General features: G+C 41.4%; 1 protein-coding gene across 1 annotated transcript in view; it reads right to left on the bottom strand.

Moving 5' to 3' along the window:
• LOC124802434 (leucine-rich PPR motif-containing protein, mitochondrial) overlaps positions 1 to 19633 on the bottom strand; it is a 207000-nt gene that overhangs the window by 184367 nt on the left and 3000 nt on the right. The window contains exon 2 of the mRNA XM_047263212.1: positions 4129 to 4277. Coding sequence (XP_047119168.1) covers positions 4129 to 4277 — 149 coding nt within the window. The remainder of the gene's footprint in view (positions 1 to 4128; positions 4278 to 19633) is intronic.

The raw sequence follows: 19633 nt of genomic DNA, 5'->3' as shown, positions 1-19633 counted from the left end.
TTGTTCACATGCTACTTTGTTAAAACTGGCTACATGTTTCAGCCTTACAACCATCACAAGATCTAAAATCACAGCAGTGGCAAATAGGCACGTAGTCAAGTATGTGAAGTTATAGTTTTTAATAAAGCATCATGTGAACAGGACAATGACCTTGATAATCTAACACCAGTTCACACACAGCAACAGCCACAATAAAAATTGTGCACATGCTTGGCTCTGAATTGTTTCCCCATGCTCTTTACAACCCTCATCCGACAACACTGCATTAATATATCTTTTCTCATTTGAAGGACATGCTAAATGGTTAATAGATCAGGGGTGGAACAGTGAAATTTGTTGAAACTGGTCACAGTTTATATCAATGACCCGACAGACAATATCAATAGTAACCTTAGAAACTTCACACTTTTTGCATATGATGCACTTACCTATAATGAAATACTAGCCTATTAACATGAATGAGTCACAAATGGAGTCAGTAAACTCACAGATACCTAGGGGCAACCCACACTGATAGCCATGCAAGTTAGCACACTGATTTCGGGATTAAGGCAGACACATTGGCCCTCGGACATATCTGCCTGACAGATTAACAATGAGGGTCGGTGTGCTAACCATACTGGATGTGGTTTGTAAACTGTTTCCCCACATCTGACTACGCGAATACTGGGCTGGTAAGCACAATCCGTCTCAGTTACACTATTTGCAGACAGTTTGAAAATGTTCTTACACCTTCACATGGGATAGCACTAGACGCAAACACAAATTCTGCCTCAGAGCGGATGAGGTGGCAGCAGGAGGGGCATCTGGCCACCTATTACCATGAATAATGCCAAATCAAGAATAACATGCCTAAGCTTTGAAAACACGGGAAAAGAAAAATATATATATAATAATAGAGGGAAACATTCCACATAGGAAAAATATATCTAAAAACAAAGATGATGTGACTTACCAAACGAAAGCGTTGGCACGTCGATAGACACACAAACAAACACAAATATACACACAAAATTCTAGCTTTCGCAACCAACGGTTGCTTCGTCAGGAAAGAGGGAAGGAGAGGGAAAGACGAAAGGATGTGGGTTTTAAAGGAGAGGGTAAGGAGTCATTCCAATCCCGGGAGCGGAAAGACTTACCTTAGGGGGAAAAAAGGACGGGTATACACTCGCACACACACACACATATCCATCCACACATATACAGACACAAGCAGACCTGCTTGTGTCTGAATGTGTGTGTGTGTGTGTGTGTGTGTGTGTGTGTGTGTGTGTGTGTGTGTGCGCGCGCGCGAGTGTATACCCGTCCTTTTTTCCCCCTAAGGTAAGTCTTTCCGCTCCCGGGATTGGAATGACTCCTTACCCTCTCCTTTAAAACCCACATCCTTTCGTCTTTCCCTCTCCTTCCCTCTTTCCTGACGAAGCAACCGTTGGTTGCGAAAGCTAGAATTTTGTGTGTATATTTGTGTCTCTATCGACGTGCCAGCGCTTTCGTTTGGTAAGTCACATCATCTTTGTTTTTAGATATATTTTTCCCACATGGAATGTTTCCCTCTATAAACAAAGATGATGTGACTTACCAAACGAAAGCGCTGGCAGGTCGATAAACACACAAACAAACAAAAACATACACACAAAATTCAAGCTTTCGCAACCAACGGTTGCTTCATCAGGAAAGAGGGAAGGAGAGGGAAAGACGAAAGGATGTGGGTTTTAAGGGAGAGGGTAAAGAGTCATTCCAATCCCGGGAGCGGAAAGACTTACCTTAGGGGGCAAAAAGGACAGGTTACATTCGCGCGCACACACACACACACACACACACACACACACACACACACACACACACACACACACATATCCATCCGCACATACACAAACACAAGCAGACATTTGTAAAGGCATTTTTCCCACGAGGAATGTTTCCCTCTATAATATCTGGGGGTATAACAATTTGTAAGGATATCTATATCAGCATGATTTCTCTGCAATTCACAATTAAGTGTGTGGCAGAGGGTTCATCAAACCACTTTCCAGCTATTTCTCTACTGTTCCGCTCCGGAACAGCATAGAGAAAAACAAAACATTTAAATTTGTCTGTACAAGCTCTCATTTATCTTATTTTATTATCATGATTATTTTTCGATATGTAGGTGGGTGCTATCAAAATATGGAATGGAGTGATTGCCTAGGCCCAGTCAGAGGTATAGCAGGTGGCACACCTTCGTTACGCAGCAGGATACTGGGACGGAAAAATCAGTCCACAAAGGGGACTGCTTATAAATCACCTGTGTGTCCTACCACAGAATATTGCTAAAGTATGCAGGACCCATACCTAATAGGACTAACAGGGAATATTGAATGTACACAAAAAAAGGTGGCACAAATGTTAACAGGTTTGTTTGACCCACATGAGAGCTATGGAAATTTTGAAAAACATAACTGAACGATTCTTGAATAAAGGTGTCACTTATCACATGGAAGCTTGTTTACAAAGTTTCAAGAAAGAACATTAAGTGAAGAATCTAGAATTATAGTCAGAAGTGACTTCTAGAGCCACTTTCTTCATGGATGGGATACAGAAGCTAACTGTGTGGAAGCTAAAGGGTATTATCTTGTGAGGGATATGTAAAAAAGTAAAGTGTATCTTTTTTTCCTTGTGTGGAAACAGATGCATGGTGTCATGTGAAAACTGCCATTATTTTTAGGCATGATACTATAATATCTCAATTTTCTTATTTACTGTGTGATGCTAATATTCCAACTCATTCATTCATGTATCAATCTTGTCAAGGATGCATACAATAGGAAGATATGATACTGAAGTAACACGACAGGATTTTTCTGAAGATCTTCCTTCCAAATCAAGCAGTCACATAATTCAATTATATAGACTACCACTTTACATAATTACCATTTTGCTAACTTATTATAAATGGGAAATGAGCACAGTTTAGCTCATTACACTATGTAAAGTCCATGTATTTCCTTAGCTACGCACAGAATAAATAAAGGAAACTAAATAAAGATGTTCATGGGTTAAACAACAGTACACGGTGAACAATTTTTTGCTTTCCTCCCCCTAGTATAATTATACTATTCTCCTCCACCAGCTAGTTTCTAAATTTACATGCATCCAGAACCCTATGCAGTTTTTATCATTTTAGTTCCACTGTAGCATCTGCTACGCAGTTGACTGCCACTGCTGTGCTCGATTGTCAAGTCCCCGCCAACCAGTGATGCTCAAGTATTTCGTGGTGCAGTGTCATGTGTGCATGATAATAAGTGAATCACAACTGTCAACCAGCTTCTGCGCCAGCTGCCAGAGGCACTGTGTTTTCTAATAAGTATTTACATCCCTGTGTATTATTTATTCCTCGCTATGACTTTTTATATGTTTTGTATGTTCCTTTTTTATGTTCCTTTCTTGATTCTGTCACTCCAGGTTACAGTAGTAACTGATTAATGACTTCCTCTTGAGTATTTGTACATTCAAGAATGATTTACTTCAGAGAATATGCTCAGAGGACCAGTCAACAGACAGTAATAACTGCTATGCTCCCTGTTCGCCTTGTTCGCTGAATACAGTTATTGCAATAAAGTATTTTAATCCAGTAAACTTCTAGTCTCAGTACGTTCACATTTTGCAAAGGCCAGACAGCACAAATTGAGCTGCACCTGACACCATTATCATCTTAATCAGTCTACATACTAATAATCAAATAGATTCTTAATATATTATAAATATGGGAACAAATCAAATAAAACCTGAAATTTTCAACTGCAGTGTCATGTGGTGAACAGACTGGTGAATGTCTTTGGATAACGATTGAAAGAGAGGGAGGGGGAGGGGGGGGGGGGGGTGGTCAAGAACTGTGCGATCTGCCTTACTCATAAGCACCATAACAACTGAAACTGTTTGAAAGGAGGCGTGTATAGGCTAGTCTGGGGAGTGTGTGTGTGTGTGTGTGTGTGTGTGTGTGTGTGTGTGTGTGTTTTACGGATTTCACAAATTTGAAATTTTCAGGTTTATATTAACATGTGATCATTGGAGGGTGTAATCAAACACTTATTATGTAAGATACCATTATTATAATAGAAATATCAATCATAACAGGGACTTGTCTCATACGAGCATGTCGTAGGTCTCCCAGAACGTCCTCCAGCTCTTTCCTTGTAATTCTTCCAGTCCTGCGGACATCCTGATCAAGTCTTCGTAAACTACGGTCCAAGTTCACCTCTTGATTCTCACGTGTCTGACCAACTTGTGTTGATAAGCCTCTGTAAAAATGAAAACAAAAAAATAACAAATATTTAACAGAACTTTACTACAGTGGAAATTCCATAACGGAAATAGAAAATGATCAACAACAACCACTCACCTTGGACATACGATTGGTGCATACAGATATACTTAATAGATGAATACACTACATTAATTTTCTCTTTTTTTCTATCTTATACTATGAACAGAGTGAAATTTATTGCAATTGTCTGATCTGAGGAGCCCTAACAGTTATCTTACTACTTATAATAAATTGTACATGTTTGACAACAGAGGGGTGTGAAGGTTTTCTTAAAGCTAGCTGTATCTAGTGTTTCAAAAGGACCACCTGCCAACACAAATTAAGAGGAAAAGAAATTACGAGAATGAGGGAACTTAAAAAAATCATTAAAATTGAATTTTAGTACATACCTCTAACAAGTAATACCTGTTCATTGACTTCATACAAATGATGGCGATTTTTTATAATTTTCTGTAAAAGTACTTTTACATGATCAACTTTTTGCCACTGGTACCAATAAATTGATTAATTAGAGCTTAGGATGACAGGAAAGTGGCCTCACAATTGATTGGTTGCGGGGTTCAAGAACTAAATAGAAAGTCAATCAGTCCTCTTTCATGGAATTGTCCTTGTGGAGTTATTAACATCAGCCAGAAATCTGATCAAATTGTTACAGTGTAGTAGCAGTAGCAAAACTGAGGCAGTGAAAGCAATACTGATGTCAGATACAAGAAATAGCTATGTGTGAGAGAGGGAGGGAGGGAGGGGGAGGGGGGGGAGAGGGGGGGGGGAGAGAGAGAGAGAGAGAGAGAGAGAGAGAGAGAGAGAGAGGAAAAATGGTCCTCCAGGCCTCATCTGCGGCAGCTGGCACTCCCATCCCCCCCCCCTCTCCCCCCGCCAGCACTTCCCTCCCTGGTAATGGAATAAATAAGTCCTCTAGCCGGGTGGTGGTGAGATACATAATAGTAAAAGTCAAAAAACATAATGAACACCAGTTGCACCAAGAACTGTAAAATGAAATGAGAAAAATAATCAAGTTGGTAGGTGGGACAGTGCAGTCGAGTGTCACCCGAGGCTCAGCATTCAGCAGATGTCCTTCCCAAACCCATCTCATCTCATCCGATATAATTAAAGTGTGACACATGGGAATAAAGCCCACTCTCTTGAAAGAAACAGAAAAAAACTGTTCAGCTATTTTTCATGATCAGCTAAAATCAAGGATAAGGAATCCTTTTGTCTTACTTTCCCCAGTGTGCTTTTTGAAGGAGCACTCTAAATAAACTAAAATAGTGTGTGGCACAAAAAAGGGCTAAGCACATCTAAAAGTAATTAAAGACAGTGCAAGAGTGACTGTGGAGGAGGTAGGGTTGAGAGTCTTTAGCTCAGGATGCAGCTGAAGACACCCCAACAACCCCATACCAAAAGCAGTTTCAAACATTAGATCTGAGAATAAGTCACTTCCTCAGACAAAGCAAAGAACCAGTTCAACTGTCCATACATCACCTGCCAAAATTAGAGGCAAAGAATGGAGAAGACCTGGATTGGTGTAGGGTACTTGCAGAAGTGGACATTCCATCTGGCTGAGGCTACTGTCAGTACAGCTCCACAACCACAATGTATAGGTAGTTCATTACACATGAGAAAAACATGGACTAATCCAGCATTATAGATGTGGAGATGACAAGGGGCAATGGATTTCTTCCGGAAGGAACAGAAGGAGAGAGACAGGCAGCAGACGTCTCATTGACAAGAGAGGAGTAGAGGTCTTACTTGCATGTGCAACACACACTTGGGATCATCAAAGTGAATGTTGGGTGAGCAATCACTTATCTAGCTATATGGTCATCCAGTTCACTCCACAGGATAGTCACATGACTCAGGATCAAGAGAAAGACAACTTAGCAGCAAGTATGACTACGGTCAGAGAGAATACCGTGAATAATAGATACCTTAGGGTGACATAAGGGTCATTAAATGTCAAATCATCCACAAATTTTGTGTGACTAAAGTTTAGGAATCCCTATGACAGATCTGAAAATTGTCCATAATTTTTGCAGTAGAATATTGATCTCACCCCCCAAATGAAAGAAGATACTGCGGTCTTTGAAAGCCACTTCCTAACAGACAGAGAGATTCATTTCTTTTGTCTTACATTGCTTGTTTTTATAAAGATGATACAAAACCACTGGCTACCAATCAATTCATTTTTCTCCAATTTGCCACCTTTGAAATTTGTTCTAACTTTTACAGTATCATTAGGAATCAATGTAAAAAAAAAAAAAAAAGTTTCGGAGAAATAAAAGACAATACTGAAAATGACTCAATAAAAAACAGCTGACTGCAGTAAACAGTTTGTGGGTACAGTGAAATCAATTTTCATTCACACCCTGAAAGTAATAACTGTGGTTTTTACATAATGTTACTAACTGCTGACTTAAAAATTTTTAGCTGCCAAAACTTTTCAGTTTCACTTAATAATTTCTGATTCTGCAATGTATATTCTGAAAAACAAAGATTCCTGATTTTTTGTGGTTTCTATCAGTTTACTGTAGTTTATTGACACAAATGAAATATAAACAGTGATGTACATAAAGTTATCTACATTTTGAAAATATTGGAAATATTTCCTTGTTGTGAAAACGTTTCACTGGGAGAAAAAATTTACCAACAGTAGACACTGATCAATGATCAACAATAACACCAATAATAAAAATGCACTCCAGTTATGAAGTATAGGAGATTTTTTATGGTCATGTTGATTAATCAGATTTCTGCCAATAATTCGCGTCTTTCCTGCTCGATATTTCAACTGTGTGACTCACAGTCTTCTTCAAGTACTCTCCGATACTGATTCCAGTGTGGAACGAGTCCGTTATTTATGCCTGCATTGTATCAGGTGTGCCCTCTGCGGTCCGCACCGTGCCCGGTGCTCTGTCCGCTATGTATGCCGACTGCAAAGGGAACGCCTGACACAATGTAGGCATAAATACCGGACTTGTTCCCCACTGGAATCAGTATCGGACAGCACCTGAAGAAGACTGCGAGTCACACAGTTGAAATATCGAGCAGGAAAGACGCGAATTACCGGAGAAACCTGATTAATCAACCTGACAATGCCTCGCTGGGAAAGCCTGAAGTATTACATTAGAAGACTCTACGGGCAGGATATGTATTTAAATATTAGAAAGCTGGACAAGCTTCGACAAAGGAAGGGAAGACTGTTCAGTTCTCTGTTTCATGCTGCGATTACGAGAAGACGACGTGGTTCCAGTCTTCGCTAGAATTAAACATCACGTCAAATCCAGAGCGGCCAACAGAATTAAACAATGAGTGAGCTTAGCATTGGTTATGGAGAGAGTACGTGACATGCGCCACCAACTTGATGCGATATCCAGAGAGTTGCTGCCTCTACACATTTTTATAGCAAATTCTCTAACCAGACATGACTGGGACCGAGTTGATGGCAACTCTTCGTAACTAGCGGAGTGCACGAGGCAGAAATTGGTGGGCTGCCAACTAGCCAAGTTTCAACATCTTAACAAGGTGCAACAGAACGAGAACGCTCACAATGACGTCAACCTGAGTGAGATGGAATTGGGTGCAACTACCTTGTAAGTATTGAGCAAGGGTCTCAATTTTGCAGTTACCCACAGAAATATTCCTGTTGTAGCCTTCATAAGTGCAGTGGAGCAAGTGGCCCTGAAACTTCCTGCCAGTGAGGCTGAAGAAGTCCGGCAAAAGACGTGTAGGGCACTCACTAAAACCAAGCTGCCCAAATCAAACATCTCCAAGAAGATGACAGCATTGTGGTGTTACCAACAGATAAGGGGAATGCGACCATCGTCCTACAGAAGGCAGATTATGACAATAAGGTGCGACAACTTCTAGACGACACGGCATGCAGGCCAACAGAAAGGGACCCCATACACAAGGTGGATAAGAAGACCAGGGCTCTTCTAAAGGAAACTGGCCTTCCACTGCTCAACACCTTAAAAAGATGCTCTCGCCATATGTGGGGAAGTGTGCCCATCACATTCGCAACTCAGAGGATTTCCTACAGTGCCTCAGGCAGCTATGGATCTCGGTCTCTGACATTATGGTCAGTTTCGACGTGGTCTCCCTGTTCACTCCTGTACCACTGAATCATTTACTTGAGCTGATCGAAGAAAAGTTCGATGGTGCTCTCCTGGGCTTATTCAGACACATACTGACTTCGACGAACTACCTATATGTGGGTCAATTCTACGGGCAAATGGTATGGGTAGCAATGGGCAGCCCGCTCTCACCAGTGGTGCCCACCTCTTTATGGAAAGATTTGAAGAGGACACACTTACATTGGTCCCAGATCAACTGAAATGCTGTTTTAGATACGTGGATGACACCTTTGTCATATGGGCCCACGGGAGGGAAAAGCTCGATGTTTTCTTGGATCACCTAAACTCATGCCACCCTAATATTAAATTCACCATGTAATTGGAGAAGGATGGACTACTCCCTTTCCTAGATGTACTAGTTAAGAGGAAGGGAGATGGTAACTTCAGTCATGGTGTTTACCGCGAACCCACTCTCACCAACTTGTACTTGCAAGCTAGCAGTTGCCACCACCCGGCACAGAAAAACGGTGTACTCAGAACACTGGTTCACCAGGCACAAACTCTGTCAGATCCGGATAATTTGGTGACGGAGATAGAACATCTAAAATCTGTGTTCTACAAAAGTAGACACTCTTCTCAAAATGTTCCAAAGGCAATGCGCCCTGTTCCCCCACCAGCGGTTCCTGAAGAGATACAAGAAGAAACGCAGAAGGTTGCACATTTGCCATACGTTGGGACGCTATCTGCCAAAATCAACAGAATTCTCCTCAAACGTAACATTAAAAGTGTGCTACATCCACCCACCAAGATTAAGGCTCTGCTATGGAGTGTGAAGGATGACCTGCATCTACAAAACCAGGTGTTTCCCACCTGCCATGTGAATGTGGTATGGCATACATCGACCAGATGACCAAGACCATTGACATCAGGTGCAAAGGACACCAAGGGCACACCACACTGAGACAGGCAACCAAGGCAGCGATTGCCAAGAATTGTTTAGAACTCAATCATTCTATGAAGTATAATGATGCCACGATTTTAGCACAAACAAGATACTGGGACAGAGTCATCAAAGAATCTATTGAGATTAAGGTCGAGGAGAATCTCATTAACCGGGACACCGGTTTCCAACTAAGCTCGTCTTGGAACCCAGCACTCAATCTTCTGAAGACGGAATGTAGGCAACATCCACACCCCAAGGGACACAAGTATAAAGATGGAATTAGAGATAACAGTTCAGTACATGTAACAAAGGACGTACGTGAAATGGTGCGTCAGAAACAGACACAATACCTGAGGACTTTCTTACGAGTCGCGAGCGACAATCTGAACATAATCAGCCTGAAAATAACACTGCCGCCTGCCCTGGGGCACAAGAACCTTGAACAGAACGCCTAACACGGCACACCACAGTAACAGAATGTCCTAATTCATAGAAGGTCTCAAATGACGACAATTGGAAGATAAAATATCTAGTGCAGCTTGGATGCCATTCAGAACTTAATTCAGCTATATTGACAACAGATAATAACCAAAAAGTACCCACACAGCATTCGGGACAGCTGCGGCTATAAGAAAATGCTACAGCCATTGCTATTGGTCGGCGCAAACCGTGGGCAGAGTGCCAGGCATGGTGCGAACCACAGAGGGAATGCATAGCACAACACAGGTATAAATTCCAGACTCATTCCACACTGGAATCTGTATTGGACAGCAACTGAAGAAGACTGCGAGTCACACAGTTGAAATATCGTGCAGGAAAGGCACAAATTACCGGCAGAAACCTGATTAATCAACATGACAATGCCTCGCCGGAAAAGCCTGAAGAATTAGATTTCTTACTGTTTTAAATTTACAATTTTATCGTATGCCATTTATTCTCACTAGGTTGGCAACATTCCTCTGCTGTTATAAACATTCTTTGTCCTGTGAAAGTAATCAATGCTCATGATGTCCCTATACATTAGTGAGTCTATGGATAGTCTTGAGCAGTATTGTACGAATACGTAATTTTCCATCTTTCAAAGCTTTTATTAACAGACTGAAAAAATATTGGCATATTATTTTACTAAATTAAGACTATAATTATAATGTCTAGGTTAAATAATTGAAGGCTGCTCAAGCAGAGAATGTTCTCAGAGATGTTACATTGCACATTAATGTGAAGCTTCCCCGACAACTAATTCTGAACTAAATGAAGAAGAGCAGGGGCTATTATTATGGTGATCTTTGACATTAGATCAAGTGTACTAATGTTCTAAACACAAAGGAATGCATTTACTAAGACTCTCACTAAACAAAAAGCGATTTGTTGGCCCTTTCAGGAGTAAAAAAAAAAACAAACACTGTCCAACTTGCAGAAGGATGGTTACAGAATATAAGGAAATGAAGTAATTTCTTCAGAGGATACCAGTGGAACTGGAACGAGGGGACTTTGAAAAGTCCGTGCAAAAATAAAAACTACTCACGTGTTTGGGGTAAACCTTTTTTATTTTTCGTCATCGTCTCCTTTTAGACTTATACACTTAGTCCAACACTGTGCTAATTTGTTGATCCCTTCTGAATAATAGGAATTGTCCAAGTCTGCAAAATAGCTATTACTTGCTGCAATCACCTCCTCATTTGAATAAAATCTTTGTCCCACCAGACATTTCTTCAAATTGGGGAACAAATAGTAGTCCGAGGGAGCCAAGTCTGGAGAATAGGGGGGATGCGAAATGAGTTGGAATCCCAGTTCCATTAATTTTGTGACAACTGCTGAGGTGTGTGCTGGTGCATTGTCGTGATAGAAAAGGACTTTTTTGCGGTCCAATTCCAAGCGTTTTTCTTGCAGCTCGGTTTTCAAATGGTCCAATAACGATGAATAATATGCACCTGTAATAGTTTTACCCTTTTCCAGATAGTCATCTTAACCTTTCCATCCGAAGGAATGGCCTTCGCCTTTTTTGGTGCAGATTCTCCCTTGGTAGCCCATTGTTTAGATTGTTGTTTGGTCTCACGAGTATAGTAATGTATACATGTTTCATCTACAGCGACGAAACGACGCATAAAGTCCTGCGGATTCTTCCTGAACAGCTGCAAACCATCCTTGCAACACTTCACACAATTCCGTTTTTGGTCAAGTGTGAGCAATCGCGGAACCCACCTTGCGGATAGCTTTCTCATGTCCAAATGTTTATGCCAAATATTATGTACATGTTCACTCAAGATGCCCACAGCACTAGCAATCTCATGCACCTTAACTCTTCTGCCATCCATCACCATATCATGGATTTTGTCAATGATTTCTGGAGTCATAACCTCAACAGGGTGTCCAGAATGTTCACCATCACTTGTGCCCATAAGGCCACTCCGAAAATTTTGAGACCACTTATAAACTGTTCTAATCGAAGGTGCAGAGTCACCGTAATGTTTATCAATCTTCTCTTTAGTCTCCTGAGGTGTATTGCCTTTCATAAGCTAATGTTTAATCACCACACGAAATTCTTTATTGCCCATTTTTTGACAATCACTCGACTTCCTTGATTCACACGAATGCCAAACACAAAGAAATAGACCAATATGGCTGAAACTTGTTGTGCATTCTTTCCACAGATGCTACTAACTAAACATAACCTCAATACATGCCAGTGGTGCTATCTCAAGGACTTTGCATGGACTTTTCAAATGCCCCTCGTTCTATCCAGCCTCTAAAAAAATAAAGAAATAAAGTACACACAAGTTTAACAAATTTGGGACTGTCTCCAGCTAAACATATACTGGAATCTGCAACAGAGGCATTACAAAACAAATATTCATGTTATACAATGTTGAATTAAGAAATACGAGCAAGAAAACTATGAACATGAACAGACAGTAATCCACTTTGAGAAATTAATGGAACAAATAAAAGACAAACTGAAACATTCCAATAATCCAGCAAATAGTCAACTTTTGACTCTTGTGCCAGAGGCTTGTGCTCAACAACAAGTATGTGAAATGTTGCAAGTATCTGAAAATTTGGTATGTCAGGCACATACCAATATTACCAGAGGAAACAGCTGACAGAGTAACAAATTTCTATTTGTATGATAAAAACTCTTGAATAATGTCAGGAAAGAAAAACAAAGTGAGTGGCAGGAAAAATGTAAATGAACAGGTCGAAACAGTGTGTACTAGCAGGAGCATCTGGTACTCATTTCTGTTTGTGTGTGCACCATTCATCAAAATGTTCAGTTGCTACTACATACCATTAATCTTTCTTTAACTACCATTATCTAAATGGGAGTAATAACTTGCAACATTAATCACAGAACCTGTATGCTTCATCTCTGTGACAAATGTCGTCCTACATCCCTCCTTCACGAATATCTGTAAAATCAGATATAAGATTTTGAGCCTGACAAAAAAGTTTAATACAGCCAGTGGGTTTCAATGGATAGGATGCACTTGGTTCCGTTACAAATTTGTTAATTGTTGGTAAAGAAGCCAGAGAAACTTGCACCTCATTCCTTAATTGCAAAATCTCCGTGTAATTATTTGAAAAGGAGGAAAGAAAATCTTCAAGTTCTTTAATGTTGATGGACTTCAATGAAAATTTCCACTTTGTTGTGCAAAACTAAGCACAGGGTTATCCCTGGAATAATGGCAGTTGTAGTCTTCACACAGTTTATGTACTATATGAAAGACCACTGTCTGCAATCTAAAAGCCTCTGAAATTATTTCTGTTGATTTAGAGCATGATGTGGCCATGGTTCAAAAGATGCACAACACTGTATTGCAGTTCTTGAAACAAGACAGTGAACTGCCTGTAAGTGATACTGAATATTTCAGGTGGGTGTGCTGCCCAGCAGAAACACTGCAAGAATGTTTTTGAATATATGTAATCACCATTCACATCATTTGCTTTGGGCCTTTGTCTCACTTCAACACAGGGTCAGCCTAGTTACTATGGAATTGGCGATGTTAGTGTCAGAGGGTGGCTCGATGCCATTCCTGTCGCCAATTTTGAATATATTCAATCATGAACATAAATTCAAAATTAAATGCACATTGTCATTTTTTGCGACTAGTAATGGTAAATCTCCCTGTGATAGGACTGATGGCACTTTGAATAGGCTTGTTACAAAAGCAAGTCTGCAAAGACCGTTTCAGGGACAAATACTTCGTGCCGTGCGAGTTTTTCAATCCTGTCAAGAAAACCTGAAACAAATTTCAGTTTTCTTTATTTCAAACCAAGAGCTAGATGAGGTTTGTAGTTGTCTTTCTGCACATTTTTACCTGCAAGAACTGTTCCTGGAAATAGATCCATGCACCAATTCTTAGCACTTTCACCAACTCAGATTGGAGCCAAACACTTAAGCTGTGATTCCAGTTTCAGTGTCATTTTTGCTTTCTCTCAAAGTGAGACGTTAATACCTGAAGCTCATTGCTATGGTGCTTTTGTGTGTGTGTGTGTGTGTGTGTGTGTGTGTGTGTGTGTGTGTGTGTGTTGTCTGATTCCTTCTGGTATCCAGATATTGTTTTGAAAGTGAATGATGTGGGAAGTGATGCAACAGTTAGATTTACACATCCACATGGGTCATCATCCTTTTACTGTTCTGAAAATGACACTTATATTCCTTTCTCCCACACTTTATGTCAGGTAGAGATCAGCACAATGACTGAATGTATGTTAAGACAAGTCTCTTCTAGATTGGTGGAAGCAAAATGGTTCTTATTTAACAGTAAAATGAATCTTCGATGAGACACATTACAGATCACTGTAAGGTGGTTTGAGGTTTTATTGTAAAACTGACCAACAGTTGACTTATAATATGCCTAATCATTGCAATTATATGTAAGATGAAACTGATTGCCTGCAGTGATTTGATTATGATGAATGACATATCTGAACAATATGTATGAACGGCTTAGAGCTGCATACTGATAAGCCATACATATATATGTCTCATCTCATCATCTTTGTTTTTATATATATAAAAACAAAGATGATGTGACTTACCAAACGAAAGCGCTGGCAGGTCGATACACACACACAAACAAACACAAACATACACACAAAATTCAAGCTTTCGCAACAAACTGCAGCCTCGTCAGGAAAGAGGGAAGGAGAGGGAAAGACGAAAGGATGTGGGTTTTAAGGGAGAGGGTAAGGAGTCATTCCAATCCCGGGAGCGGAAAGACTTACCTTAGGGGGAAAAAAAGGACGGGTATACACTCGCACACACACACATACCCATCCACACATATACAGACACAAGCAGACATATTTAAAGACAAAGAGTTTGGGCAGAGATGTCAGTCGAGGCGGAAGTGCAGAGGCAAAGATGTTGTTGAATGACAGGTGAGGTATGAGTGGTGGCAACTTGAAATTAGCGGAGATTGAGGCCTGGTGGGTAACGGGAAGAGAGGATATATTGAAGAGCAAGTTCCCATCTCCGGAGTTCGGATAGGTTGGTGTTGGTGGGAAGTATCCAAATAACCCGGACGGTGTAACACTGTGCCAAGATGTGCTGGCCGTGCACCAAGGCATGTTTAGCCACAGGGTGATCCTCATTACCAACAAACACTGTCTGCCTGTGTCCATTCATGCGAATGGACAGATTGTTGCTGGTCATTCGCACATAGAATGCATCACAGTGTAGGCAGGTCAGTTGGTAAATCACGTGAGTGCTTTCACACATGGCTCTGCCTTTGATCGTGTACACCTTCCGGGTTACAGGACTGGAGTAGGTGGTGGTGGGAGGGTGCATGGGACAGGTTTTACACTGGGGGCGGTTACAAGGATAGGAGCCAGAGGGTAGGGAAGGTGGTTTGGGGATTTCATAGGGATAAACTAACAGGTTACGAAGGTTAGGTGGATGGCGGAAAGACACTCTTGGTGGAGTGGGGAGGATTCATGAAGGATGGATCTCATTTCAGGGCAGGATCTGAGGAAGTCGTATCCCTGCTGGAGAGCCACATTCAGAGTCTGGTCCAGTCCCGGAAAGTATCCTGTCATAAGTGGGGCACTTTTGTGGTTCTTCTGTGGGAGGTTCTGGGTTTGAGGGGATGAGGAAGTGGCTCTGGTTATTTGCTTCTGTACCAGGTCGGGAGGGTAGTTGCGGGATGCGAAAGCTGTTGTCAGGTTGTTGGTGTAATGGTTCAGGGATTCCGGACTGGAGCAGATTCATTTGCCACGAAGACCTAGGCTGTAGGGAAGGGACCGTTTGATGTGGAATGGGTGGCAGCTGTCATAATGGAGGTACTGTTGCTTGTTGGTGGGTTTGATGTGGACGGACGTGTGAAGCTGGCCATTGGACAGATGGAGGTCAACGTCAAGGAAAGTGGCGTGGGATTTGGAGTAGGACCAGGTGAATCTGATGGAACCAAAGGAGTTGAGGTTGGAGAGGAAATTCTGGAGTTCTTCTTCACTGTGAGTCCAGATCATGGAGATGTCATCAATAAATCTGTACCAAACTTTGGGTTGGCAGGCCTGGGTAACCAAGAAGGCTTCCTCTAGGGGACCCATGAATAGGTTGGCATACGAGGGGGCCATCCTGGTACCCATGGCTGTTCCCTTTACTTGTTGGTATGTCTGGCCTTCAAAAGTGAAGAAGTTGTGGGTCAGGATGAAGCTGGCTAAGATAATGAGGAAAGAGGTTTTAGGTAGGGTGGCAGGTGATCGGCGTAAAAGGAAATGCTCCATCGCAGCGAGGCCCTGGACGTGCGGAATATTTGTATATAAGGAAGTGGCATCAATGGTTACAAGGATGGTTTCCAGGGGTAACAGATTGGGTAGGGATTCCAGGTGATCGAGAACGTGGTTGGTGTCTTTGATGAAGGATGGGAGACTGCATGTAATGGGTTGAAGGTGTTGATCTACGTAGGCAGATATACATTCTGTGGGGGCTTGGTAACCAGCTACAATGGGGCGGCCGGGATGATTGGGTTTGTGAATTTTGGGAAGAAAGTAGAAGGTAGGGGTGCAAGGTGTCGGTGGGGTCAGGAGGTTGATGCGAGTCAGGTGAAAGGTTTTGCAGGGGACCTAAGGTTCTGAGGATTCCTTGAAGTTCCGCCTGGACATCGGGAATGGGATTACCGTGGCAAACTTTGTATGTGGTGTTGTCTGAAAGCTGACGCAGTCCCTCAGCCACATACTCCCGACGATCAAGTACCACGGTCGTGGAACCCTTGTCTGCCGGAAGAATGACGATGGATCGGTCAGCCTTCAGATCACGGATAGCCTGGGCTTCAGCAGTGGTGATGTTGGGAGTAGGATTAAGGTTTTTTAAGAAGGATTGAGATGCAAGGCTGGAAGTCAGAAATTCCTGGAAGGTTTGGAGAGGGTGATTTTGAGGAAGAGGAGGTGGGTCCCGCTGCGACGGAGGACGGAACTGTTCCAGGCAGGGTTCAATTTGGATAGTGTCCTGGGGAGTTGGATCATTAGGAGTAGGAGTAGGATCATTTTTCTTCGTGGCAAAGTGATATTTACAGCAGAGAGTACGAGAGTAGGACAGTAAATCTTTGACGAGGGCTGTTTGGTTGAATCTGGGAGTGGGACTGAAGGTGAGGCCTTTGGATAGGACAGAGGTTTCGGATTGGGAGAGAGGTTTGGAGGAAAGGTTAACTACTGAATTAGGGTGTTGTGGTTCCAGATTGTGTTGATTGGAATTTTGAGGTTTTGGAGGGAGTGGAGCTGGAAGTGGGAGATTGAGTAGATGGGAGAGACTGGGTTTGTGTGCAATGAGAGGTTGAGGTTTGCTGGAAAGGTTGTGAAGGGTGAGTGAGTTGCCTTTCCAGAGGTGGGAAACAAGGAGATTGGATAGTTTTTTGAGGTGGAGGGTGGCATGCTGTTCTAATTTGCGGTTGGCCTGTAGGAGGATGCTCTGAACAGCCGGTGTGGATGTGGGAGAGGAAAGATTAAGGACTTTTATTAAGGATAGGAGTTGACGGGTGTGTTCATTGGCTAAGTTGATGTGTAGGTGAAGGATTAGGTGGGTGAGGGCAATGGATTGTTCAGTTTGGAACTGGTATAGGGACTGATGGAAAGAAGGGTTGCAGCCAGAGATGAAAACTTTAAGTGTGAGGCCTTTGGGGGTAATGCCAAATGTTAGACAAGCCTGAGAAAATAGAATATGGGAGCGTAATCTGGCTAGGGCGAAAGCATGTTTGCGGAGGGAATGTAAATAAAACTTAATGGGGTCGTTGTGGGGGTGACATGGTATTAGAAGGTGGAAAGTGTAACATGAGGCTGAAATGAAAATGAAAATAAAAATATATGGGGAGAGGTAAAGGTGAACTGGAAAGTAACTGGAGATCTGGTGTGAAAAAGGCGAAAAGGTGTTGGTTACAGCTGGGCTATGGTGGACTTGGGTTGGTAGACAACGATGTTCACAAAGATTAGGTGGTTGTGTTGCCGCCAAAACACGTTAAAGGACGGAGAAATTCGGGAAAATTTCAGAAAAAACTGCGTGTAATGTATTAAAAGGAGTGGTTTTGTGGTGGTAGATTATGAAAATGAGGCTAACAATTGTCTGATGAAGAAATAATGACGTTAAAACCTGTGGGAAGCGGCTAAAAATTATCACTGATGTGGGAAAAACGGAAACGGAAATAAAGCGAAAGTTATTAGAAATAGCCGAAATGGTTGTTTAAAAGGTGAAAGGAACTGTTTGTGAACTAGAAACGGTGGATTTTATAGCGGCGGTAGTGTTGAAAGCGGCAAAAAAAGAAATATATATATGATTTTTGGTATATATATCAAAACAGGCAATCACAACTTACAATGCACTCTCATGAACAAATTTACATTTTGTGCCATGTCATTATCTTTCACGAAGCACTTCATATTATAGTTTAATTTTTTTAAATTTATCCTGTTAAAAAGACGAAATTTAGATCCGAAGACACTTTTCTGTTTGCTGTTGCACTTCTTTGTTAGAAACAGAGGTTCCAATTTGTTTGTTCTCTTTTCAATCTTCTAAATAGAATATTATGGCCTCTCATTTCTCCATCTTCAGTTTTTTTTCTGTAAGATGTGCGCTGTTTGTGGAACATGCACAAAAATCGTTACATTTCATAATGCGAGAACTTTGAAAGAAAAAAAAAATTTTCTTTTCAAAAATTAATTAAATAAAAATAACCACATTTATATTTTACCAATAATTTTTACTTGAATCTATTACATCTCAGCTTATGACAAACCTACAATGCATGTTCCATAATTTTAGAATAATTTGTATCGAAACTGGTCATTTTAAATTAGTTTCAGAATTTTCAAATGAATTGTGCAGCACATTACACTTGATTTCCTTACTATGAATATAATTAAGATACTATTATAAAAATTGCAAAAAATCCATGACGACATATATCAAACAAGTGTACAAAGTTTTAACATGATACCTCACACATGAGTGCCATGACCCAGATGATTTGACATGGAATGACCAAAAAGTAACACCCAGTAATAGCCTGAGGACTGCTCACTCAGCCACTGCAAATAAATGAGTGGTCGAGAGAGGTCTGTTAAATAAAACATAGAGCTCTGTTAACAGCTATCAGAAGTTTGTAGAGCAGGAGATGAGGTACTGGTGGTAGGAAACCTGTGAGGGAGTACTATGAGGCATGCTAGTTCAGTCAACCTTTGCCTGCCAAAGGTAAAGGTCTCAGATTCGAGTCAGAATTTGGCACACAGTTTCAATCTGCCAGCAAGTTTCATGAAAGCTAGCTCTGCTAAAAACACTAAGTGTTCCCAGGAACAATACTGTCCCTGAAAATAAATATATAGGGTTTCAGAGCTGCCAATGTAATTGATGGTACATCCTTATACTTCTGAAGAACCGAGAGGAACAGACATGACAAGGTCAAACTTAAGAAAAATTTTAATATTAACCAAGGAGTGCATGGGAATACACAGGGAGCACATAATAAAGGGGATAGGTGGAGGTTCCAGTAGAAGGTCGCAAAGTGCATTCCAACTGTGAAACACACCCGAGGGCACTGTACGAAAAACGAATTTCAAAACTCAGATGATAAGGAAACTATCATATGGCAAGTGTGTATGTGTGCAAGAACTGGTACTGCCTGAACTGAAGAGGAAATATCCCCACTTTGGCAAGCAAACTGTCTATAGGCCTAGTCCGGCAGCTTGTTACTCCACAATGATATTCTGGATCCAGGATGCTGAAGGGGTGGTTGTAAACATAGCCTGGTTGGTACAAGACTGTGCTCCATTAAATACAGAGTATAGTAGCATGATCCACACCATAAGAAATGCAGGCTAGTAGGCAGT

This window comes from Schistocerca piceifrons, chromosome 6 (assembly GCF_021461385.2).
Source record: "Schistocerca piceifrons isolate TAMUIC-IGC-003096 chromosome 6, iqSchPice1.1, whole genome shotgun sequence".
Lineage (NCBI taxonomy): Eukaryota > Metazoa > Arthropoda > Insecta > Orthoptera > Acrididae > Schistocerca > Schistocerca piceifrons.
Note: the sequence above shows the minus strand (reverse complement) of the source record. Positions and strands in the feature narration are given on the sequence as shown.